Source organism: Lipophrys pholis, assembly GCF_963383615.2.
Source record: "Lipophrys pholis genome assembly, chromosome: 3".
In the NCBI taxonomy this organism is placed as follows: Eukaryota; Metazoa; Chordata; class Actinopteri; order Blenniiformes; family Blenniidae; genus Lipophrys; species Lipophrys pholis.
In genome coordinates, this window is record NC_137627.1 from 34,859,755 (window position 1) to 34,886,140 (window position 26,386).

The following is a 26,386-nucleotide window of genomic DNA, read 5'->3' on the forward strand; positions in this document are numbered from 1 at the left end:
GATAGAGCTGCAGGCGGAGGGAGAGAGGAAGACTCGGGTCCAGACTGAAATGTCAGATGAGTCAGAGGCATCCTGGGAGGACAGCGTGGCGTTTTAATACGCGTCCCCACAATCTTGTCATGCGGACTGAAGACTTACGACGCCGCCGCGGCTGCAATAACAAGCACCTGCAGCCGCGGCGCGAAGGAGCTGTCTGCTCTGAACGAGCAGGAAGAGACATTGATTAACCCTGACCGCCTGTAACACCAGATAACTGATGGGCTCACAGAGCAGAGGCTGCCTCGGCCATTTAGCCGGAAAATCTCTGGTGCGTTCCTCAAACGTGTGGACACTCAATAACCCGCGCTGTTCACTTAGAGCTGCTGATTTACACTTTTCTGAACGCAGATCTGCCAATCCACATGCTGAATTATGAGCGCTGTGGCTGAAGGAATCATTCAGGGGGAAAAGCTGGAGGTGACGGCCGGCACCTTTCAGACCCCCGAAGCAGAAAAATCACACAGGAGAGGAAGAGCAAAGCTTCAGCACGTTATCAGAGTGGCTTTTCTAACAAACCGACGAATGATTACCCGGAGGGGGGGGGGGGGGGGGGGTAAAAACTAAAGTGTGTAAATCTGCGTAAGGACCTCGGCTGTAACACTAGAATCGTTTATTTCTGCCGGTGCTGATGTGTGTGGCTGGGTGTGTAAGATGAGGAGAATGGAAAGTGCTTTGTGGTCAGTGCTGCTGGATGATGAGCAGGAGGCGCTAAATAAAGTTGCTGCTGATCCTGCAGGCGGCCCCCCGTCGCTCCAGCTGTGACGGTGGGAAATAGACACGGGATCTAAGTGTTTGCTGTGGCAACATGAGAGGGCGGGCGAGGTGGCGAGGCGCAGCACGGAGCTCTGATCAGGGCTGCTCTCGCTTCAAACAAACACATTGGAGGCTGCTGCGCAAGAAAAGGAAGGAAAAACCAAAAAACACCCAAAAAAACTAAGACCATGAATGTATCAGGAGCTTCACTCACTCACACGCACGCACGCACGCACGCACGCACGCACGCACGCACACACGCACGCATGCACGTACGCACACACACACACACACACACTTCACTGCTCTGGTTAGTCACGACTCCTCTGCCCAGCAGATGAATACGAGCAACAGGGTGCATGTGTCTCTATAGAGCTGCCCTCTGCCCGCCCCCCCTTTCAGACTCCTGCATGCCACAGACCTGGTTGCCATGGTAACCTCTTGTGTTGATGGCTTCACCTCTGTGTTAATCACTCGCCTGTAATAATGACCGAAGCAGCAGAGCGTGTGTGTGCGTGCGTGTGTGTATGTATGCGTGTGTGAGTGTGTGTCCTTGTGAGTGTGTGTCCTTGTGATGCCCGGCCTGCTGGTCCTGCATGCAGGATGGTCACGTGCGGCGGTGGCGGTGGCGTGTCCTTCTAGAAGAAGCCTTTTAACACCACATGCCAGCGAGGATGGGGTTTTTTCCCTCCCCTTTTCCCCTGAATAGCAGCAAAGTTAAAAATCAATAAGACACCAGCGGAGGAGCGGCTCTAAAACCAATGGGTCGATGTTTCTCTGCACAGTTTGTGTTTTGTTTTTCCATTACCACAAAAAAAACTGGAAGACTAGTTTTTGCTCTAATAATAATAAAAAAAAATGTTCAAGGAGGAAATGTCTGCCTCAATCTTGCTGCTGCTCGAATCATTAAAATGACATAAAAATGACAGTAAATTAACACGAAACCAACATCCTGCTCGACCTGATGCTGATTAATAATTACACGGCTGAGCCACTTTCCCTGTACATCCACTTCTCGACACCGCAGACAGAATACACACATCTACCACATGAAGAATGAAAGTAAAGTAGATTATCATGATTTTAGCATCTATTATGTATTGCCTCCAACACCTTCCTCTGCATCCAGTAATCAGTGTGAGGCGCTCAGTTGGAGCAGCGCAATATTTTTGGATATCTCCTCTCCATGTGCTCAAACACCTTGTGCAACATTCCTCCTGCGGTCTGAGATCCAGTAAAGAGGAAAAACATGTTTATCTGTTTTTACTGTCAAATCATCAAATAACAGCTTGACTTGATGGCTATCACAGCTCCTCGTCAGAACCAGAAGATTTGCTTCCTGTTTGTCTCTTTAGTTCAAATCAGACCAATTCAGACATGGAAGCTTTCATTCTGGTGGGAGGAGCAGCCGTTTGACACAAGTCCACGTCTCAGAGTCAAACTAGTTTCCATTAAAAATCTGCAGTTGTGTATTGTTTACAGCCAATTTGAACTTGTGTTCATTTTCAGCATCCAAGCATTTAAAGGGCTCATATTATCCAGAATCCACTTCCTAAAGGTTCTCCAGCAGTACTAATCGTCCCTATACCTGGACTGACGCCCCAGAAGTGAAGACAGTCTGTCCTCTCTCTCCCTGGCTTGTTTCAGGTTTTAAAAAGTGTGTTGCTCCAACCAGCCAATCAGAAATCAAACCCTATATAGTGTCATCGGGGTTTAACCAATCCCAATCAAGGTAGACCCTCCCTCTGACTCCTCCCACAATTAGGCAGCTCTGCTCTGGCACATGGCACCACGAGAGGAAGTACTTCATCCTCTTCCCAAGATGGGCATGTGTGGGTGGAGCCAGTCCAGCTCACACAGACACAGCAGATTCTGAATGCAGCTCCTATGATCCAATATTCAAATGAGGAAAATCAAGGAGGAGCTAGAAACCTAGAATACTGAAGGTTTCTGGACCGACCAGACCAGGAGGAGGAGGAGAACAGCAGGAGGATATGACTCCTTTAATCCTGCGATACAGAAAATACACAACTAAGAAGTAACATGAGTAGAAGAACAAAAGAGCGGCACGGCGGAGCAGCAGTTAGTGCTCTCGCACCACGGCAAGAAAGTCAGGGTTTAAACAGTCTTAAGACTAAAATCTTCAGCCGTGGTTTAAATCAGGAATCAACTATTCCACATTATGAAAAGCTAGTGTGACACTGAAGTGCAAGAGGGATTGTTTCTGGTTACTGTGGTTATAAAACATTTAGTTTATAGAGAGTGAAAAGCAGCTCAGTTGCTTTTTCACTAAACTCGTTTTTACTGGCGAAAGAGTAACATGAACATGAGGCTGTATCGTTCTATTTTACTTTGAAGAATTTCTCTCTGGTATTAATGAAGTATTTCTATATTCAATTCGTGATATATATGGTTCAATAATCTATATCTATATCTATATCTAAGAAAAGTCCTGATTATAGAGCATCTTCCTCTCACTTCAGCTGAACTGGATGAAGAACCACACTGTGGTCTCTTCAAGTAATCAGCCCGTCACATCTATAACTGCCTATGTCCTATTTATTTCAGTCGATCCTAATGAGACGCAGATGATATCGTGGAGGATGAATCCTCCTCTTTTGAAATGTGGCTGTGTGAGCCATGTGTCAGGCTGCGCTCTGTGTTTCCAGACGAGTGTCGGTGTGCGTCGGTTTGCACCTCGGGAAGCAGCAGTCTGCCCGAGGAGACGGCGCGTGGGCGGCCTCGAGAAACGCTGCGTCTCTTGACACTGACATCTGCTCCATCTGCCGCCCCGCCACTCGAGCTCCGGCTCCCCGCTGGAGGAGGAGGGGGGGCTGCACCCAGACGTGGTAAACAGGTGGAGGTTGCCCCCCCCATCACCACCACCTGCCGACCGACACACCTGCTGGAAAAACACAAAGTCGCTGCTCCATCGTCTCACATCTCACCTTCAAGTCTTCATCGGTCGGCGTCGCTGATTTTACTGGAAATTGACATAAAACGCTTCATCAGGAGAAAAATCCCGCTGGAAACTGAAGCACAAACAAGTTAGTGGAGAAATAGAGGTTAAAATACTCAGTGAAAGACACTGCTGAAACACTGCTTCTGTAATAACCATCTAACGCAGCAGGATAATAACTGTTGAAAATGTTTTCCTAAGAAAACTTTTGTGTTCTTGAAGGAAAACCTGCGTTAGACGAAGGACAACTGTTAGTTTCTGTTGTAACCGATGAAGCATTTCAGCTCATTTTAATGTAAAGGTGGTCGACTGGTCAGAAGGTTGTTGGTTTGTTGACAGGATCAAGATAACAGGTCAAACTATTATTCGTGTTTCACTACATTTAATTGAAATATATTGTGAAGAGAAGGGGAGGACCTGACATCAGTCCGTCCAGCCCAGGTAACATCTGGTAAAAGGCACTTACACCCTGAACAGGTTGTAAATCAAACAAAGTAAACCAGAGACACCAGATAACCTGGTTTCCTGCAGAAACACAGAAAAATACCCAACAGTCTAAAAGGAAGTCCTTATATTTGGTTGTGAATGCTTTGTATTTCTTATAAAGCAACTTGATCCTGCTCACGTCTGAACTGTTCTATATCGAAGGAAAACAAAGCATTTTTCATGCTTGTCCAAGTTTATTCTTTAAAAGATCCTTCAGATACTGTTGTCATAAATTGAATATATTTAACTATCTTGTATGTTGATCCTGAAAGTCTTTACCGCAAAACACTCTTGACAAATTGCAAACAGATCCACGTTTGAAAAAGTTTCTCCCACCAACTCTGAGAATTTCTTTTAAATCCAGAAATCGGGTCGACATTTGTTCATGTGCTCAAACCAAACAAAGCCAAAATCCTCGTCTAATCTTTCTGCTGCGTTTCAAACCTGAAGCACTGCAAAATATGAAGATGGAAAAGAATCTTAATTTAAGTGTTTTAAATGTATTGAGTTGGACTGGAGCTGAGCTCAGCGATGCCTCCTTGTTAGTGAATCATCATGAGCAGCAGATCACAGAGGGGGATTTCTTTTTTTTTTTTTAAAGACTCATCTGAGAAAAGCTGCTGGAGCTTCGGCTTGACGCCGCATCCTCCCGAATCCAGATGCATTTCAGTATTTCAGCTCGCCGTTCTCATGAAAGCTGGAATCTGCTGTAATCAGGCCCTTTGCTCTGATAAGCCAGTCTGAGGCCGGCGGCCCGCCGCCACCCACCAAACACCGCTGCGCCCTCGCCTCATACAGAGAAAGACAGAGACGGTCTGCATCTTTAGAACCGACAGCTCAACAGGAACCTCCAGACTCTAAAATCACTCAAAATGTATAAACTAAACAAGAGTTTAGGACAAATTAAAGGTGTTGAAAGTAATTCAAGTGCATCATCCTGTCCTGTACTATGAAAGTATTCTCTACAAAATCAGGTTTTAGTACAACAGCTTGACTGAAACTACTTGACGAAGCTTTAATTCTCCAGTTCTGATCCACAAACTTACATTTTCATAAGCTGCTGACAAAAATGGGCTTTGAGTTAAAAAGAATAATTTTTTCGTGCCGTTTTATCCGTTGGAGCTAAACCACGAGTACAAAGGAGTATTGATTGGAGAAGTGTTACTATTGTGTTGATTTTCATTTATCTATATAAATACTTCAGCTTTGATTGAAATATGGGGAAATGAAGGCTCGTCCAGAATAATGTGAGTTAACAGCTTAACTCACTGGCCGTCATGGAGTCATCAGAGCGGAGCTTGTTTTGTGTTTGCAGGATGTCTCAATGAATATTACAGCAAAGTGTAAAAACAGATAAACTACGTTTAAGCGTTACAGTCATCAGAGCTGCAGAAACTCCAGTGAAAGCCCCCACTCCCACACCGTTTGTGTTTTTATTTCCCACAATATCTTTAATTTTACAATAATTACAGAAAAACTACAGGACATGTTGAGTTAAACTGAAGACCATGAAAAAACGCTGACTAGACATTATTTCATTTTTTTAAAGCATCACGGCTTGAGAAATAAATACTTCCTCTTATTAATATGAGTTTCTGTCCACCTGATAAGAGAGTTATACAAACAATTCAAACAATTTCATTCAGAATAACACGACATGATCTTACGGACGTTACAGCACTTTAGAAAACACAGACAATGTCGACTATATCAAACTAAAAGTCTCTCCTGACCGCCGCCCGGAGCTCCTAGGCCTTGGTGATGTGACCCTCTTTGATGAGGAAGTCGTAGATTTTCCGCGTCTTGTTGACGTCGATCTTGATGAGCGCCCGGGCCTGAGCCAGACGCAGGCCGCCCTGCCGCCGGCACTCGTTCAGCAGCGCCTGCTTGTACTCCAGGTAGGCGCCCGGCACCAAGCGCACCACCTGGCACAGCTACACACAAAACAAACACAACATTTACTGCCACGTCTGAAACGTTCTCCCACCAAACACGGCGCGACAGCGCACTGTGTTTATGTGCAGGATTAATGACCTCAAGGCTACAAATAGGAGAAAAAGACACATTGATGAGGACAGAGAGACGGACGCCGCTAAAGGCTCCGGCGGTTCGTCCGACACAAGAACTGAGCTGATCTGCACAGCTGCAGCAGCACCAACATCTGGACAGACATTTAAAACGTCACTGTGTCCTGCTCACATTGAGAGTGAGACACAGAGAGTCCGCTCAGTCATCCTGATGGAACTAATTCCTCCTGACAGAAGGTGAAAGACGCCAAGGAACATTAATGACTGAATTCAAAGGTTTGAAATTTTTGGTAAACATACAAGACAAATGGATGGATGGATGCAAATATAACAAATATATGATAAACGCACAATAGAAACTACAGGTAGTAATAATATCAAAATATTTTAAGAAGTTAAAACCGTAAGAACAAGTGTTTGTTCTATAAGACGACTTGAGAGTCAGAATTTAGTGAATGTCTATGATATCAGTTTAATTTATCTGTGATTCTGGCGTTAAGATTTATCTTTATCTTTACTGATGAGTTGTATGTTGAAGTATAGGTAATATGATTTCTATTAAGTTGACTATAAATTGAAACAGGTGTGATTTTATGTTACATCTTCATTTACTTTTTTTTTTATCTTGAATACATACAAAGTTAAAGAAAGAAGTTAAAACCAAACACTGCATGTGCAGATAAAAGTATGAACACATCACATATAGAAATGGTTAGTGCAGATTTTGCAGTGTGGAAGAAAGAGATTATTGTGAGGAAGTAGAGATTATAGAGTGTGATGTCACGAGGAAGGAACGACGGCGAGGCTGGAGGAGACAGTGGCTGAAGCTGCTCCTCAGATTGTCCAGTGGTTCATGCAGTGGATTGATCAGCTGGATTGTTTCTTTGTTGTTGTTTTATTCATCAGATGTTTCTTTTTTTTTCTATTTGCATGTTTGAAATAAAGATTCATTCGTTCGTTCAAAGTGTGGTGCTTCTGATCGCCTGTTGAGCTGTTTCCATGGTAACGGTTGCACAGCTTCTGATGGTTGGTGCTGCCAGTAATAAAAACGTATTAAAAACATGCAGCAGGTCCTGCAGATATTTGTAGCTCCTGCATAATCAAGAGGGGTGTAGTTGACTGCAGTTTGCCTGTTTTTTTTTCATAAGAAACTAGTAAATGGCTTTTTAAATCTAGTTTTTCAACCCGTCTGATTTGTTCTTGTTTTTCAAAATTAGTGAAAAATAAATAATTAAGAAAATAAATAACTAAGTATATAAATAAATAAGGGTGGATCATTAATGCCCCACTCTTTCCAAAAGTAGTTCACAAACTTGAAAAAAAGTGTGGGCACTCCTGCTCTTCACACTTTTAATATTCTAATCCAAAAAAAGAAATCTGTCTTCTGTCTGCTTTCTGCTTTCTGGGCTGTTGACAGACTACAGAATGAAAACAACCATGTGCACATGAATAAATGCACTATATTACACCGTTTTTGTTTTCACAACAACATTCAGCTCACATGCGACTGTTAGAAAGTGACTCTCGCATAATATGGGACCTTTAAGACAGCCGGCTTGAGACAGACATGGGATGGACTTTTATTTGAAGTATTCAATCACATGCTGATTGTCATGAACTCCACTGCTGCTCAGGCGGCTTCAGTCATGGTCCGTCTAAAACTCACGGCTCTCGTACCTCTTTCTCGCGCTCGTTGAGCTTCTCGGTCCCCGGCAGTCCGGTCAGGTTGAGAGGAGGAGCGCTCCGCCTACCTGTTGCTGTGGAGCACAAGGCAAACGAGGAACCGCAGCGTTTAGACGACATAATAGCAGCTTCACAACACGCAGTTCATTCCTTCGCTCGGAATAGACGGGCGAGCAAATATTTACGGGTACAAATTGAATAAGCAGAGAGAGCGCGGGTCCCATTTGTGCTCCGGAGGTGAGAGAACGGCAGCTAATTTGAAAGGGAAAATCACGAGAGATAAATATGCATGTAGGGCCCGAGTGTATTTATGGAGGAGCGTCTGCATTAATGTGTCTGAGCTGCATCGACGGCACGGAGAGGTCGGAGCTCAGCGGGGAGGGTGGAGGGAAGCTTCATACCTGAAACTGTGATGGTTGTGACAGCAGGGGTGATGCCAGCGTCTCTGTATGCACAAAGAAAAGTGTTATTATCTCCACAACCCTGTTCGTACACACACCCCACTTCCACACAGCTCCTCTGTTCACTGTGCTCACTCCATGATGGCCATCCAAACAGGATGAGTCATCGAATTTATATATTTTTTCCAAGTAGAATAATTAGAAGAACTTGGATAACACCCCCCAAAAAAACCAACCCCCCCACATATTTACTAAAAATAGTAGAGTCTGGGGTGGAAGTGGGATGCACAGTAATACAAGCGTCTGCTCCGTTCATCTCGGCACGACTGGTGCCCCGTGTGATGACGGAGGTCGACGTTTCCGCCAGCTCGTCTTGAACATGGAAGCCAACAGTGGAGCCTCACATGGCCGCCTGCTTGCTGAGCCACTGCTGACAGGCCCGACCGTCCTGGATGTACTGCAGCACGTCGCACAGCATGGTCCTCTTCCTCCGCTCGTCCTCACGCATCCGCTTCACCCGCTCGTACACCTTCGCACCTGATGGAGGCACACGGGAGCGCTCACAAAGACCCATAGCGTAAAAATGCACCAAAGACACTGAAAGTCCTCAAACCCACAACTTCCCACCTTCTGAACAATCCCAGCACTATTCGACGTTACAGGCAGCCTGTGAATGCCTCACATGTAATCCACTGGCAGATTCTATAACTAACCAAAACATTCATTACATTTTCCCTTGAGTACAGCGAGCGCAGGCCATTCGCTCTACACAACACCACAATTTACCAATGTTCTCTACAAACTTCACACGCAGCCTTTTAGGTATTTCAATAATAAACTGTTGTTCTATTAAAGCTTGAAATTTAGGTTACAGGCATAGGAGTCATGTTACCAAAAAGGCTTAATTTTAGATGATGAGACGAAGGTCAAAATGATCAATATTGAGCCAAAAATGCTTGTCTGGAACTGCTGAGAGAACTCACATACAGAAGACTGGAACGGCCTGCAAATTACCTATAAAACATTCCGAAACACGGACCAGGACTCTTTACTATGTCCCAAATGTGCAGACTATTATATGTATAATATGTTTGATTATTATTCACGTATCGCCTGAAGGCCAGTGCTTAGTCAGAATCTACCGTAATCCACGTATCCTGATTGTGAGCAGGGTACTGGAAGAAGGTTCCAGAGATTCCTAAAACCACAGACTCCTCAACTCTTCCTATGAAATTCACTGATTCTCTCCAAAACCCTTTTAGCAGAAGAAGTGACTGATGTTCTCTGAACTTCTCTTAACCTGTTTTGAAACTTGCAGCTTTTTTGTTGTTCTATGTGCAGAGAAATCAAAATGTTCAGAATAACTGAGAAAGAACTATTAGTTTAAACAGCTGGAGCCACATTTCATCAAATCCTATATTTTATAATCAGTTGTTGCGCTCAGTCTAAAAAAGAACTGGAAGACATTTTCCTGATTGATGCAAGAAACTTTAAAACTAAGTTTTATCCGACAAAAGGGGGAAAAAGGTCAAACTTGACTGACTGCAGAAAGACTTGATCCCCGCTTTCCTGTACTCCTGCAGCCTGCGGATCTCTCTCCTCAGCTCAAACTCCACTGCAAGGAAGAAAAGGCCACGGCAGTTAAATGCAAATCGGAGGCACCGGAACTCGCACAGCTGCAGCGCAACTCTTCATCCGGCAACATGAAGGAGCTTTTTTATGTCACCACATAAGAAGTTCAAACTCAGAACAAGGTGGGGCCACGCTGGGGGCGAACACTGCAACGTGTGACTTGTTCCTGCTTTCATGCAAAACAACAAATGAAGCTCAGCGTCAAGACTAGAAACAGAGGAAACAAAAATGTAGCCGTCACCGGCGCAAAGCAGAGATGATTCCGTTAACTCTCGATATTTCTTGTGGGTTTATGTGCTTGACTATTTCTTCAAAGTGAACAACTTCTTGGTGGGTCTGCTGGTTGCTCGGCAACAGTGCAAGTAAATGGTTTGGCACAAAAACCGAGTGTGAAAAAGCAAATTACAAGTTTATGGCTCAAATGAGAGAAAAATGGTTTGGAAATGAGGTGGCATCGCTGCAGTCACATTTTCTCAAAAGAAGCTAAAACCCAAACTACACAAATTTAATTTGTGCTGTTTGTGCACTCATGCCCACAGAGAAAAACTAAACAAAAACAAACCTGAAAGCGTGAGTCCAAGTTAATTTTCCACACGCTTTAAAAGATGGTCGAAGGCCAGAAATGAATGGTCTGTGCTGGTTTGTGGTGCACAAATACTAACGTGCGTGACTTTCGATGAATTTGTCGTGTTCGGTCGGTCCGACCACTCGGGCGAATCGTCTCATGACATCGTACAGCTCCTGCACCTCCTTCGGGTAGCATCGCTCCAGCACTGATGGAGGGACGACAGAGACGAGTGAGCACAGAAAAACAAGATTCCTTCACAGTGAGAGGCGGATTTCTAGTGATTTGGGGGAGAAAATCATCCAACAGCCGCTGATAAGCATCTCACAGGCATGTAAATATATCTAATCTTTATTATCCAGCCACAATGCGGGTGCACCGATATGATATGATCTCCTGAGACTGCAGCGAGGGGAGGGTCTGTATCCTGCAGCTACTAAACATCATCAGTTTGAATGTCTCATCTTCATCCAAACCACCGATTCCACTAAAACCTCCACTCCCGCCGGCGCTGCACACGATGCTCTGCACACTCTGAACAGGTTTCTCAAAAGCTCTGAATACAATGTTAATTTAAGACTAAAACATGCATTAAGATCTGCATGATATTAGACGAACGTGCAATAGGTGATTAAAAACGTGATTTGCTCTTTCTCACTGTGCTTTTTTTGTTTTTTTTTACCTCCCCACCTTTCCAGCCTTTCAGAGGTGGATCAGTTTGTCATTCCGTCTTGGTGCTTCTGAATTCTGCAATGTTTCCAATGAGGTTATCATCACTAAATAAGCAATGCTCTCAGTTATATAAAAGCCTTTGAATTGGTTGATTTTACTATTTTGTGTGAATAAATCACTTTTTCCATGTTTAAAATTCTGTTATTTTGAATCAGCAGGGTAGGAATACACGCTGCATGTTGATGTCGCAAATGATAAATTTGTGAGGATTCTGGTATGATTCGCAAACACTCATGTGCTTCATGCAGTTTTAGGAGGTGTCCTGATTTTTATAAGCGGCCAGAATGATAAAAGGTGGTGGGGGTGGGGGTGGGGGTGGGGGGGGGGGTGTGGGGGGGGGCGATCAACTACATTCAGGAACTTTGTCTATATTGGTTAATAAGTGGATAAGTGTTATATGAGTGAACTCCATTTACAATTATTACCATGTAGGAAGAGCGATCTGTGAATGCGGTGTGTTTAACGCCACTTAACACAATGACATCTCTGCATCTGCATGAGAAATATCAATTGCTGACTCTGCAGTAATCCTATATTATCACAGGTTAATTATGAATAATATTGGCTTGGCAGGCATCACTTCATTAATTTGGTGCTTCTCTGGGTGATGACTGTGTGGCTTGTTGTTTTGAGGACTGACTTGTTTCCCATAAACGGCAGCATTTTGCGGCATTTCATTTTATTTGTCTTTTTAATGCTGACAAATTGATAAACCATGTCAAGTTTGTTCTGAAAGCATAAAAATTAACATTGCGACTACTGAAGTTATCATATTTTATCTTTCTATTTGTTTAATCTCATTCTCTACTTATACTGTTGGATGCATGGATCTGTGGATGCAGTCTAATTCATCCTGGAAAACTGACCTGCAGATTATTTCCTCATCTTCCACTTGATAAAAAATGTCCGTTATAATATGCTACAGCTTAAGTCAACACGCTCCTACTGCTTCAAAAATAGAAGATACTTAGTTTAATGTCATGGACACTGAAGAAAAGTCCTGTAATTCCACCCATGGGAAAAAGAAAAGGCTCACTTTTGGCATTTCTGCAAGAAAACAATACATTTTCTCAAATGAATGCCAGTTACTAAATAGTCAGAAAAAAAACTGTTGAATGTGAGGAGTCAACAACGGTTTTGTTATTTGTTTTACTGCATGTGTTCAACATACAGCTGAGATGGTTGAAAGTACAACAGACTGAAACATGTTAAGCTCAATAAAATCAGATCAAGCATCAAGAAACCTCCCTGTCCTTGGGATTTGTCACAGTAACGCTCCACTGATGTGCGTTCGCCACACTCGGCTCACTCCGCCAGCAAATACACACTCCAGAGCTTGTTGTGCTCCGTCTGAAGGCATCGGCCCTGTTGCCGAGTAACAGACGAGGGTTAAAGCCGGGGAGGGATGCTGCTCTCTCTGTGTGTGTGTGTGTGTGTGTGTGTGTGTGTGTGTGTGTGTGTGTGTGTGTGTGTGTGTGTGTGTGTGTGTGTGTGTGTGTGTCCACTTCCACCGTCAAGACTCCAGCATGTGAGCTCTAATTAGCAGCTGCCATCTCGGGCTGAACACACACACCGGTGATGATTTGGATCGCCGTGGAGACACCGGATGTTTGTGTGGTTTCACGGCAACACGACGCCGGTCGGAATCATTTGAATCGTTTAACGTGACAAAAACATGACGGACGACGGCCCTCGAACGACAACACTGGTCAGCCTGTCTGCAGCAGCCACTCAGACGTGATGCCGAGAGCTCGCACACACACACACACACACACACACACACACACACACACACACACACACACACACACACACACACACACACACACACACACACACACACACACACACACACACACACACACACACACACACACACACACACACACACACACACACACACACACACACACACACACACACACACACACACACACACACACACACACACACACACACACAGTCTCCATGACAACTGGTCTGCAGCTCTACAGCTACTCTGAGTTCCTTTTTGTCATGGAAGACCGGAGAGATGGGGGGCGGGGGGGTTTAAAGGGGGCAGGAGGATATATAAATAAACAGGGTGCGATTTGCCAGGTGGGGTGTGGAGGGATGAGCCCCCCTCCTCCCGGTCTACCTCACCCTCCTCTTGCTGAATTATTTCTGTTTCAGGATGAACTCTAAAGCTGCGTCAACAGCTAGAACAAACAAAACGCACCACCAAGTCTGACTAGAACAACGTCGCAAACTCTCCAGAACTAAATTCACACAATCAGGCTGAATGCTTACTAATAATACTAACTCTCTGCCCCCCACCTACCAGGTTAGATCTGCCCCACATTGTCATAAACTACCCGTGACAGTGATTTGAACTGTAGATTGTTGTATAGCTCCAATTTGTCCTGTCTGCTTTGATAAAAATTGTTTGTCGATTTCCTTTTTTTAAATTCAAAAAGAGTAAAAGCAGGAAAACTTGAGCAGCCTCTCCTGTGGTTTCTCCGCAAATCGCAGCATGTGAATAAAACGCGAGGAGTCCTCAACCACGGAGCAACAGGTGGAGCCGTAACGACGTGCTGGGAGGCCTCACCGCGTCAAAAAGAGGCGCTTTAATTGGACAAATCTATTTATAGCAGTCCTAAATGGAAGCACCCAGGAGAGTCGGCGTACGCTGAAATCCAACCTGTGACAGGTGGATCGATAAAAAGCAGCGCTCATCACACGGAGACTTTCACCCACTCCCGAACAACCATCTAACCCCCTCAGCCTCAACCGTAAACCCGGGCTCCGGCAGTCGCCATGCGGCGGCGACCCGAGGGGGCACGGCGGTCAACACGGGTTATTATGCTGCAGTTGTTTGCATGAATCCGTATAAGAAGATGCAGCCAAGCTTCAGACGGGCTGTGAAAGCCGTCCGAGAGGTTTCAGGAGAGGACTCACGTTGAAATTTCCTGAGGTTGATCAATCCATGGTCCCGGATGATCCTGAAAGACACAGACACTTATTCAGAAATATAGTTTCATTACACCAGCTTCTTCAATGTATTTAACAAACTGTAGAGTGCAAGAGGAAACATCACAATAAAAGGTGGAGGTGTAAGTAAATAAAGGTTGTGTGTGCATCCACACCGACTCTACTGGCACATAGAGCACGTGTGGTCATTCTTTATGAATAAGTTGGGATAATTTACTCTCAGTATGTTACACTGAGGATTTTCTAATATTGTGTCTCTAAAATTCATCAACACTGTTAATTATAAGCTCAACAATAACTATACAGCTTCACCTCAAACAAACTGCATATCACTGAGACGTGAACTCTGGTTATTTTCAAACTGCAATTAGGATTATTCTGCTCTCTGGTTGAAAAAGTAGGAAAAACATTTATTTGTAGGAAATACTGATCGTTTACAAATACTGTGGCTTCGACTTTCGTACGTGAAAATGATTATGAACAAAAAATTTTTTAAATTTGGTTTAGGTGTAAAAAAAACATCAAATGTACGGAAGTTTTAGCATAAATAAACTTTTATAAAGCCACCGGTACTGTTGAATTAGTAGTATAATTTTATTAATTTGATTATAGTTGAGCTGTTGTTCTGAACCAGACGAGATCTGCCAGTGTTCCCAGTGAAGTGGTTAATGTGTGGATACCAGCTGAGTCATCGAAACAAAGGCTACAGGGTGTTAATTACATGGCAGGACAACAAACAGACACAATTCTGATAACTGGCATTTCACACCGAACTTTAACACCGTGGACAAAGTGTTCGAGAACTCTTGTTTTTGTCTCATAAAGAATGATGTACAACTTCACAGTCTGAGTTTCAAGGATGGCCTGTGTCAGCACTCTGTGCTGCTTTTTGTAACCTTCGATGTCTCCAGTGCAGGAAGCGCGTGGATCTTTCTTAAAACAATTCAGCCTTTAAGAAGGCGCTGTCCAACTTCATAGACAAACTCCTGGACAATCATGCAAAGGTTGTACTGTGACACTGTCTCTTCTTGCAAGAATAATGTAATAAAATAGTCTTAAACTTTTTAAATTGCTCTCAGTCTGATTCCTGTGTTTTCTGTCTCCCCGAGGTTTTTACGAGGAAATTCTCCTGACACCAAGACATCTCTCAAAATGACTTTTATTTCTAATGTGTGGATGACAACACAGGTAAGTGTCACTAAAATACTAAAATGACCAAAGTGATAAGTATTGGTTTTAATTTGAATACCACTAATTGAACATAAATGTGGATCTTTTCTTCTCTTCATCCATAAGAAAAGGTTATTTACCAGTGAACTTTTGTAAGTATACAGTAATACTTCATTCGTCGATCTCAGGTTCAAACTGTGCCTTATTTTAATTCACTGAATTTGAACCACTGGCCGAGAGCGAGGGGAGAACGATGCTGTGCTAAACACTTTAGCTCCCCAACAGGATCCCTGGTTTGAGTCCAGTGTGGACAGTGAGGCTTTTATATTCTCCCCGAGTGTGTGCTGGGGTTTTCTCCTTGTACTCTGGTTTCCACCCGCACTTTAAAAAAGAAGAAGAAAGGAAACATGCCGTTGAGGTTAATTGGAGACTTTAAATTGTTGGTAATGAGTTTCTGTCTCTGCGTGTTTGGCTGTGATGGAAAGACGAGCTGCACACTGCCTTCACCTGCTGTCGGCTGGGATTCACTGCAGCTCTGAGGTGTAGAAAACTGGACAGAAGACCGATGGACGGACTTCCCTTGAGCACTTTTAGAGGAAACCCACAAATAGCACATAGGAGGGTTATTTATCTGTTCCTCTGAGGAGGAGGGGTACAACTCCCCAGTCCCCCCTTAAACCCCACATTTTAGAGCTCTTGCATCATACCGACAGGCGTGTTGTTTTATTATTATTACGACCACTGCACTTTAACGCAGGTCAGTTAATGGCGGAAACACTTCTGTGTAATGAAATGCAGCTCAACGGGAGCACAAAATACACCTTCCTCTGGGATCTGCAGCAGAATCAAAGCTCTTTAAAACTATTTTGAGTCTCCTAACCTTTGCGAGGATTTATTGCACGGCTGTTTTATTAGACAGGATTAATGTTAGGAAGGTGCAGTCAATAAACTGACAGCCGGGCGTATTTTCAGGACGTCTTAACAGTGAGTTTCTCACGGTCTCGTTGGGAGTACAGCAGAGGGAGGAGTGGTTATGTCTGCTTCGAGAGAATTGGAAAATTATCAGTGATACGTGACTCCGAGATTACAAAATAAAACAGTAATGTATCTGCATTCATGGAAATGTAAGAGCAACAAAAAACTTTTCCGATTCAGTATTTGTTTAAATGTCGGAGTACAATGAGAAATGACCTGCTGTAAAACGTCCCAGACAAACAGAGTAAGAATTAAAATGATTTCTACACAATGATTAAAACTTGTCAGTATGACACATTAAAACACACCAGAACCATTAAAAAGCTACTTGATAATAGTTTCGCAAAGGTTTTTTTGTACTTCTTTACAGGCCAGTGGGGTACTAAAATATAATTCCAAATGGGTACATAAAGGGGAAAAGTTTAGAAAAATCGTCTAACACCCAGCAACTGCATTAAAATTGTACATGAAACACTTCTTCCAATCTCTGATTTGCCAAAATATTAAAGTAAAGCCAAACATTGGTGGTCACGCCCACTCTCACCAAAATAAACAAGCAGTTTTCAAAATTAGGTGTGCCATCGATTCAAGAGTGCATCTTTTTTAAAGTTTTCCATTACTTTGGGAAATCTAAATTAGACAACCAATAGATGTGACATTGAATCTTCCTTTACTCCTGTAGCACGAATTCACCACCTCAGCACGCTCACTGGATCTTCACTGGAAGCAAATACAACATTCAGTAGCTTTCCCGAAGTCCCGTCAACACAAGGACAAACACACTGCACATCAAAACATCGCTGCAGTGACAGGATGAGTCGTCTAGCACCTGAGCCAAACCTACAACCTGTCAAAGACGGTTTATCTGAACTGGAGTGGGTTTCTAGTTTTGGACTCCGATCATCAAATACAGTGAAAGAAGTTTCCTCCGAGGTTCAGGGGTAGAGCTCACGGTGTGATGCTGAAGTCTCTCTGACAGGCCACGAGTGAGCTGGGATAAAAAAAGGCTGCAGGGATTCTTGACAGGGAAACACACATGCCTGTCCAGCCAGACATGCCATTCACTGCCGGCTCGGGGAGCACAAACTCGTTAGAGTTGATTTAGTGACGGATGTAGTGCAGCGCGGGTTACCAGCATCTGTCCAAGACAGAGCAGGCTGGAGGACGAGGAGAGTCTGGAAACTGACTTCCTTCCGCAAAGAGAGTGAAAGCAAACAGAAATAAACTCATCGCACGACGCAGGAAAACATCCATCATTCCTGGAACCGTCAGTTACATTATAAAACAAGTCAAACCGCAAACCAATTTATTAGGTGCACTGACTTGAACCTTCATTCTTTCTGTCTTTTACGTTCATGTCAAACATTAAACGCTCTACAAGATAAATTCATCCATCAATCCTCTTTTACTTTGAGTTGAAGGCAACAGAATGGAAGGCAGAGTTCATTACAGACACTTTCCTGAGTCAACAACTGAACTAACGTGTATTTTCAGGACCACTTTCTGTAGTATTAACGGTTACTACTGAAACTGTAGACACATACGAAGTGAACACAGTACTTTTATGAAACACAATTTGAAAAACTCTTCTTAAAGAAGAATCACAAAAAAATAAACTCATCACAAAGAAGTTGTAAGTATGCGCCTGTAATGTACACATTATGATTTGTTGACGTTTAACCACATGGATTATAATACAATTTTGTGTACGTTCATCATCCACTCATCAGTCTCACCGTGTAACGGCCTGATGATGTTACCTAGGGACGGGTACCGAATTCGCAACCGACCGAATTCCTTCGGTACTCCAGAGTACCGATTCAGGTAAAATCAAACGATACCATGTTTCAGTACCTAAACGCAACCTTGTGACTGAGGGAGTGGAAGAGTGGCCAATTTTCCGAGCCAGACTTGAACACAGCATTGCACGCACGCGACACTATTTGTGACGCCAAGCATAGATTTAGGCAGCGAGCCGTCCAACCGTCATTTGGACGGTAAATTTTTGGACGAAACGGCTGAAAGAAAAGTGGACGTGTTGCTCAACGCCTCTAAAATATTTGTATAATGGCCGTCACTACTTCATCTAATTTTGCCTAAATTCATATTTTTTCACCAAAATATAGCAAATTATCGGCTCGAGTTCACAACTCGCATGTGACTTCCGGTTTGTATTGCGCCCAGTAACGAGCAACATGATTGGTCAATTGATACCATGTGGTCTATACGTTTTGAAAGGCGGCCTCTGATTGGGTCGTAATTCTCTGACTCATCCTGATGAGTTCAAATACTGAAGTAGAGAGGAGGAATTTGGACGAATTTTCTTTCCAGGATGCTGAGGAATCTGCAGAATCCACACAGGTGGGACTAATTCTATCCTCTGATCGATCTAATGGTTCATTACCAAAATGTTGACACATGTTTAGATAACTGCACATCATTCATGCTTTTCATTGAAGAACAAAATATTCTTTGCTGTGAAAATGTTGATTTTGATAGAAGTATTGACAATCATGCTTGTTCCATCACCAGTTTAACTATGTGTGACTGTCACATTCTAAAGTGTAGGACTGAGCTATAGGAGACCTGCAGAGAACAAACAAGATCTAATATTCTATTAAAAACTAATGAGGAGAAGAGAAACTATTTCAGAGTTCAGAGTCTACAGCTGCTCAGTTTAGGATGCAGATAGAAGCAATGTGAAACTCCAGGGGGAATAAACAAGTACATGTAGTGAGGTTTGGAGTGAGGGGAGTCAGGTACAGGTACAGGTACAGGTACAGGTACAGGTACAGGTGCAAGTGAAAACCATCACCATTGAAAAGAAGCTAATACCTTAACAAATTTTTAACAACACAAGAAAAGATATAGGATGCATTAGCACTAATATCAAGGAGAAAAGGAACTATATTACTGTTAAGAAGCAAAATCTACACGTCAAAATTGGCACTGTTGAGTACCGGTATCGATTCCAATGTGAAAGGTACCCATCCCTATTCTTTGTGGGACACTGGTTGAAGGAAGTGGATATATTCAGGAGTATAAGGGTCATTGCCTGAGACTCAGGCTCATCATCAAGCTTCCTGTGGAGCTTCACAGTGACACATTCACCACATACAGAGTGATTTGTGCTGAAGCAGAGAAACTGCAGCTCATAAGCCTGAGGTTAAGCAGCAGTTAGTTTCTTCATCAATTGACATGTTAAATTATGGTGATAAACTCAGAATGATTCTTTTATTTATCATGTACTGGTTTCAACTGGACACACATACTCTCAAGATAAAACAGGAAAGACGATTTAACTCTGCTGCTCGCTTTGTCAGCCTAAACCTGGGCAGCAGTTCTGCATGCAGGCTATTCACCTGGGCACAGACACATTTACCCCCATTTCCAAAAATATTCAGGGTTTTCACAGCGTGAAAGTTGCACCTGAACGACTGCGCGCGGTTTGTCACGAGAGCCTGGAGGAAAAAAAAGGCTAAAATATTCAATAATAACCACGCTGCTGACTGTGACAAACCGAGCCTCCCGAGACGCACGTCTTTAACAAAATAATGAAACTTTAGATTGGAACTTATGAATACTTTTGCATACTGCATGTATTAATATTAAGAAGGTACAAATGGGCTTTGAAAGTGTTTGGCTTGTAGATTTTAATTCGCTCCGAGATGCAATTATTCAAGCTGAAAGCATAAAGAAGCATCGGAGGGAATTGAAGGTTCCTGGAGGTCAATACAGATGCTTACGGGGCCATCTGCTGACAGAGTGGCGGCGTTGCAACGTGACTAATACACCTTCATCATGTCAGGAATGAAAGAAGAGAAAAAAATAAAAGGGACTTACTTCTTCCGTCTTTGTCTCTCTTTTAATCTTGAATGATAAATATCAACAACAGCGAGCTTCAGTGCTGGAAAGAAGAACAGGTATGACACATAAGGGCGAGGCATTGCAGTTAAATCTCACACTGTCATTTGTGTTTAATATAAATGTAATCTCTAATAAATGCACCCACCATGCAGGATGTCTGAGTCATCGTCCACAAAGTCGATGTCTTTCAGGTCCCATTCTGCATAGTTGTCAAACTCCTGCGTAAACGGGGGAAAATGATTTTCACAATCTTTCCACTGGATCGAAGTTCAAACGTCTCCAGTGGACGATGAACAATTCATGAGGCGAAGCAAACGGTGAGATGAATCACTCGCCGTGAGAGAGCAACAAAGTCATGAGTCACTATTTCAATAACAGGCAATATCCAGCCCTCTCGTGGCGACCCTGCTGATTTATTTGCGTCGACAGGCGATGCTGGCACGCTGGCACGCACGCATGCACGCACACCAGTGTATCGCTCACCTCCATGAAGTCTGCTCTGGCGGGCATGTATCCAGCCATGTCTCGAGACAGCACCGAGTCGAAAGTGGGCCGAGGGGGGTCGTCGCTGGCTGCACCATCAGAACAGTTTGCACAATAAAAATGAGGAAAAGCCACAAAACGCCTCTTTTCACCACATGAGATTCACTTTTGAAAAATTGACACCGACATTTGTGACACAAATTTTAAGTTGGCAAGTGAACCTTGTAACAGTGAAAAGTGCGTCATGAGCTCAAACCCGGCGGCAGATGGAGACCAACTGTCAGACCTCAAGCTTGAAGAGTTTCATTTGCTAAACTTTATGGAAAGCACATTCAGAGGTTGGCTTCTCAATATATTGCATACAAAGCGCATTTCTTTTTTATCATGTACCGTACATAAATGAACAAAATGTGTTTTGCTGGTCGGTTTAATTAATCCGACTGTGTTTCTGTGTCTTCTTTTATTATATTGAGGGTTTTTTTTTAACAAAAAGTTAGAAATTTGTTGCCCAAGTTAAAATATTGTGCAAAAATGACTAATATATGCTTAAAAACGAAGGTGCTGATAGTTTGTTTTTGTTATTCTACACAATGGAAAGTGAAATAACAGAAGAGAAATCAATATTCAGTGTGGAAACCCTTCCCATCTGAAACAGCATCAGTTCGACCAAGTTTAGAAGATTTACATTAATATGTAAGAATTCAAACTTTTGTTGATATCTTGTTCCTCATATTACTTTAGCAAAGGTAGGTTTAGGACAGAATGCAATACATCATCTTAGTATCCATGTTCAGATATCTACATCCTTCCATCTTTTTCCCCGGATAGTCCACATCGAGTTAAAGAAGCAATTTGGTGAAGGTATGTTTACGCTATGTCTCCAGCAGCCCCGTTTCCCCGAAACGTAGTGCGCCGTGGGATTTTGAAGAATTCTGAGGAAGGCGTGGCACGTTTTTCACGTTCTGTCAAGGCTTTCTACGGATGAAATGTGGACGCCGGACCATTCTGAAAGCACGTTTATGCCTCAAAGAGTCACCAAAAGTGAAGGCAATCATTGTATCCTGAGACTTTTGCTGGGTGCATGCATACCTCTGGATTTCTTATTGGATGGCAGAGCTTGTAGAAGGTCTTCAGTTGTTGATTGCTCCGACTCCAATGAAGCTCCCCTCCGGGCTCGGAGTCGGCTTCCTCCCAGACCGTGTGCGCCGTGGCAACCCGCGATTGAACGTGATGAAACGGGGCCGTGAGAACCGTGACGAAGTGCGGCGCAACGTGATAAAACGCGAAGCGACCATGAAACAACCGCGATGGAACGCGCACTACATCACTTCCTGCAAGCCTCCCGTCCCACAACGGACCGCCTCCAAGTTCTATTACGGCCAGTTACCTGCCGCCAATGACCGTCATCCCATTTTTCTATGAGCTACAGGGTCTCTCATCTCACCGTGGACGCCGCGGCAAATTATTTTACAGTTTAAAAATGTGGCACGGCAATCGCAACCTGTTACGTTTGCCCATCCCGTCCCCCTGCGTTGTCTCACGCCCATCCCGTTTGGTTCACGGTGGCCTGAAACGGGGCTGCCGTGAACATAGTGTAAACATACCTTGAGCAAAGAAACCAAACATCTGCTGCGGCCCCAGTCTCCTCTGGATGAACTCCTCACTTTACAGCCAATACCTGTACTTACTTATGCATTTGAAGGTTTATTTTAAAATTCCGATATGAAGCCCTACATTTTCCCAACAGGTTGGCTACTTTAGATTCAGTTTGTACTTGAGAAGGATTATGGATATTTTTGCATCAACACACACTTTTCCTGCACCCCCTGACTTCAAGCTAAATTAATAAGACAGACACACAAACACATCTTTGAGGACGTCCGAGTTGCAGAATCATCCACACCAATGCTGACGGACGCTATGTGAAGAGCACACCATTGAAAGTTTGGTCAAGGACATAGAGAAGATTAAACTACCGACCTCCTCCACCTGAGCCGCGACTGCTGCAATGTCTGTATTGATAAGAAACGGGTTGTTTGGTCTGTAGTGAGAAAAAATAAATAAATCAAGGTACTTACGTTTAAAAGGGATTGCTCCCTCTGCATAGCGATAGTCTTTAGTTTTGCGCAGGCTGAGTAACGTGGAGGAGAAGAGCGGGTTATTGATGAAGTTCTTCATGTAGTGGCTCTCACACTCCTCTTTGGTTTTACTGCGCATCTGATAGGCCACGTCCTGCCTGAGGAAGACAAATCAACCAATGAAAAGCAAAACTTAGGTTCATTATCAGTTAATCTGTTGACTATTTTCTCAAAGGCTAATTTGGTTATTTGTTCTTTATAATGATGACAAAGACTGGCGAAGTAGTGTTTTCCAAATCTTCAGACGCAACGCAGGAATGCTGGAAATTATTCACGATAATGAAGTCAAAAGATTAATACATTATTGAAGTAGCTGTCTATTAATTATTCATCAATAATCAAATCATTTGAATGAAAAAGGTGCTTTAGCTTGGGTTAGTGTCCTAGAATACTATAGGAAGGTTTGATATTGTTTCTGGATAATATTTGTGTTGTGTTGAACTCACGACAGTGTTTTTTAGTCGAAGACAACTAATTCATTGGACTGAAGTCTTGAAGTAATGTAATCAGAGTTTTATAGGTGTTGAGAACTCCGAAATTATACTTCTGACATCGACGTGAAAAATGTGGGGGAAAGTTTATTCCCAGGAGTAACTGGGAAGTACACGAGTTTTCATTCATCCAATTTAGAATGTTAGAATGAGATGAATGTTTTTTTGGGCTGGTTGAAGAGAAATCTCCCCAGAAGCCAACATGAATCAGGGGAAATGTCACCATGAGGTGAGTGTGCTCTCTACTACTCCAGTGTTTGGTCCCGTTCAATCACTGATATATTAAGTTTTGTTGTGTACTTACATTCAGGTGAACATGAACACAGAGCTTCGTGTAAATACAAGTTTCAATGAACACAAAAACAATTTGTAAACAGTCAATTGACCTCTGTCAAGCATTGAACACATAAAATCATAAAAACCTCCATCGTCATGGTAACGAAAGGTTTGTAAATGGAACTCCAGAACCTGATCATTTCAAAATAAACTTAAATATTTTCACTTTAAACTTCTTAAAGATGCACAAACACTCATTTGGATGTAAAACAATATGCTAAAAGGTTTTTATTCAATCACCTGACGTTCTTATCAAAATAAAACAGAATAGGTAAAATAAAAGCAGGAATACAAATTAATTACACTTGTGTTTAATACTTTTGTTCAGTGAAGAAAACTAAAGTCTTAAATTTCTAAATTAATAAAGGTAAAAAAAAGATATCTAAGGAGCATTTTTAAGTGATGAGTGTGAAATTCCAGCCTTTAACACAAATGATTATTTAACTTGAGAGCAAACAGCAATAGTTGAAGTTTGTGTCACCGATCATAGTTTCCGCCTGGAGGCTCTGAAACTCAACGTCTGGACTAAAATGACGTTTTCAAACGTTACAGAGATCGTGGGAGGGACAAAGTGTGGGGAAAAACATTGGAAATATAAAGTGAAAGAAGAGCACTGATGAAGCTCTGCCCGAAACATCTGTGCTGCAATAAAGTGAAATTGAGTGATAACAGTGCTGTCCGTATATATTTTATAATCCCATGAAGTTACGCATCAACAAGTAATTGATTTGTCTGGCAGCGTTCCTTCCTGACTTTCAAGATGAGAAAACCCTGGGTTGAATTATCGAGTTGATAACCTGTTTCTTGTTAATGTATATCAAAGGATGTCAGGGTTTGTCAATCCAGAAAAAGGAGAGATATCCCGCGTACATTAAGCCCACTCTGCAGTACAGGTCTCTGTTCATCCACAGCTTCAAAACAAAGTGATGCAGCACTCACCAGTTGCCAAAGCCACAGTCCATGACCGCCTCCAGCAGAGCCATCTCCTCCTGGGCCGTCCACCCCGGCTCCAGGACGGGAAAGTCCGACGTCTGTGTGTGAGGAGGTGAACAGTGAGGATGAATAACGTTGGAGGAACATCGCTGACATGAAGGCAGTTTCATTTACTTACCATTATTTCATATTTGTGATCACTCTGATGCTTCTTGTACTCGAATCCTCGAGTAAAACACTGAAAGAAAAGAAACGTGAATTGAACTTGATCAGCAGTAGAGCGATAGTATTGATCAGGGCCAACAGAATCTCTTCGTGTTCTCCTTGTTTTTCAGTTACGTGACTTTAGCAACAGGGTTTTAAGGTTTGTTGGGTTGAATGTTGATTCTGATTTGCCTGCAGGTGTGATTAAAGAATTTCCCGTAGGGATTAATAAAGTACTGATTCTGATTGTGTGTCTCCCGTGATTGTGTGGGTTTCCTCTGGGTACTACGGTTTCCTCCCACAGCCAAAAAACATGCATGCGAGGTTAATTGGTGATCCTAAAATTGCCTCTAGATGTGAGTGTGCGTGTGTTTCTCCTGTGATGGACTGTCAACGTGTCCACGATGTACCGTGCCCTCACCCACAGTTAGCTGGGATTGGCTCCAGCGCCCCACAACCCTTAACTGGATAAAGAGGTAATGAAGATGGACTGATGAGAAGAATGTGCAACGTTTCATTTTGCACATCAGATGTAATTTCTCATCCTTGTCTATTATTTTGTCCTTAACTTTACATGGTCATACAGGATGATCTTGCTGCTGTCTTTATATTGTGCCTTATCTTTTTCTATTTTCTTCTTATTTCATAATCATTTATCTGTACATACTGTGTTACTTCAGAGTAAGTTTCTTATTGTACAGTGTAAATATCCATGTATCTAGGACAAATAAATGTATTGAATCTTGGATCCATGCTCTATTGTGTCTTGCTGTTGTTCTGTTCAGCTGTTTGTTTTTCAGCTGCGATCTGAGTCAAATTACTTTGGTAACTTGTCTTCATGTACCACATAAAAAAAACAGTTTGTGAAGAGATTTAAGTGAAACACTGACCTGCAGACAAAGCAGGAAAGGAGAAGGTCCACACTCTGCACACTTGATGTAGGGCTCAGTCAGGTAAGAGGAGCAACCTCTGCATGGAGGTTTATCAAATGGGTCATCTGCAAAGAGATACACGGCCTGTGAGATATCAACTCCTCCATGATAATCCAAACAAAGACCAACACAGGCCGATTAAACAGTGACTTTAATTTAAAGTTTAAACTCACAGGGGGCTTCTTGAATGAGCTCTAAATGATATGATGCTCACACATAAGCCAGCACTATCAACAATTTACTATCTCACTTTGCTTTTAGCGTGAAAAAACTATCCAGACACAAGTGAGACTTTACACAAAAACAAATCAAGAAACGTTGGAGAAAAGCTTCCGCTACATGCTAACGCGGAGCTAGCTCACTGCGGCTAACGCAGCTAACCGCAGAAACTGGGAGAAATGGCTAAAGAGTGAACTTAAAAGCTGCAGCAGCCACATTTAACCAAGAATTAGGATTAGAACCTACTGGTAAAAGACGCCAGGCGGTCCATTTTATGATGTTTATGATGTTTTCTAGAGAAAAACTAAAACCAGAACCGATGTTTTGGTCGATCTGTTTTTCGAAGTTCGCAAGTAAACCTGATGATCGCAGCCAAAGCCAGTCGAACTCA

General features: G+C 42.9%; 1 protein-coding gene across 3 annotated transcripts; it reads right to left on the minus strand.

Moving 5' to 3' along the window:
• Nucleotides 1-5,229: 5,229 nt before the first annotated feature.
• Nucleotides 5,230-26,386, minus strand: tada2a (transcriptional adaptor 2A). 3 transcript variants are annotated; one of them, XM_080459353.1, is made up of 16 exons: nt 26,242-26,377; nt 25,735-25,841; nt 24,819-24,878; nt 24,647-24,738; nt 22,821-22,978; nt 20,743-20,831; nt 20,405-20,477; nt 20,236-20,299; nt 14,215-14,258; nt 10,643-10,753; nt 9,892-9,963; nt 8,753-8,885; nt 8,349-8,392; nt 7,942-8,021; nt 6,437-6,491; nt 6,162-6,171 (listed from the first exon to the last, which is right to left on the minus strand). In XM_080459353.1, the coding sequence occupies exons 1-15, from the start codon at nt 26,264-26,266 to the stop codon at nt 6,468-6,470; spliced, it is 1,176 nt and encodes a 391-aa protein (XP_080315479.1). In that variant the 5' UTR covers nt 26,267-26,377; the 3' UTR covers nt 6,162-6,171; nt 6,437-6,467. The 3 variants fall into 3 exon arrangements, with proteins under 3 accessions (XP_080315478.1, XP_080315480.1, XP_080315479.1); XM_080459352.1 differs by lacking the exon at nt 6,437-6,491 and having other exon boundaries at nt 5,230-6,171; nt 26,242-26,386; XM_080459354.1 differs by lacking the exon at nt 6,437-6,491 and having other exon boundaries at nt 5,236-6,171; nt 25,950-26,385.

Bases quoted from the DNA above. Each gene is read 5' to 3' on its own strand.
- tada2a (XM_080459352.1), bottom strand. From the start codon at position 26,266: ATGGACCGCCTGGCGTCTTTTACCA. The intron at 25,842-26,241 runs GTAGGTTCTAAT...ATCTCTTTGCAG, and splicing joins CCGCCTGGCGTCTTTTACCA to ATGACCCATTTGATAAACCT. The intron at 24,879-25,734 runs GTCAGTGTTTCA...CTTTTCTTTCAG, and splicing joins CTTTCCTGCTTTGTCTGCAG to TGTTTTACTCGAGGATTCGA.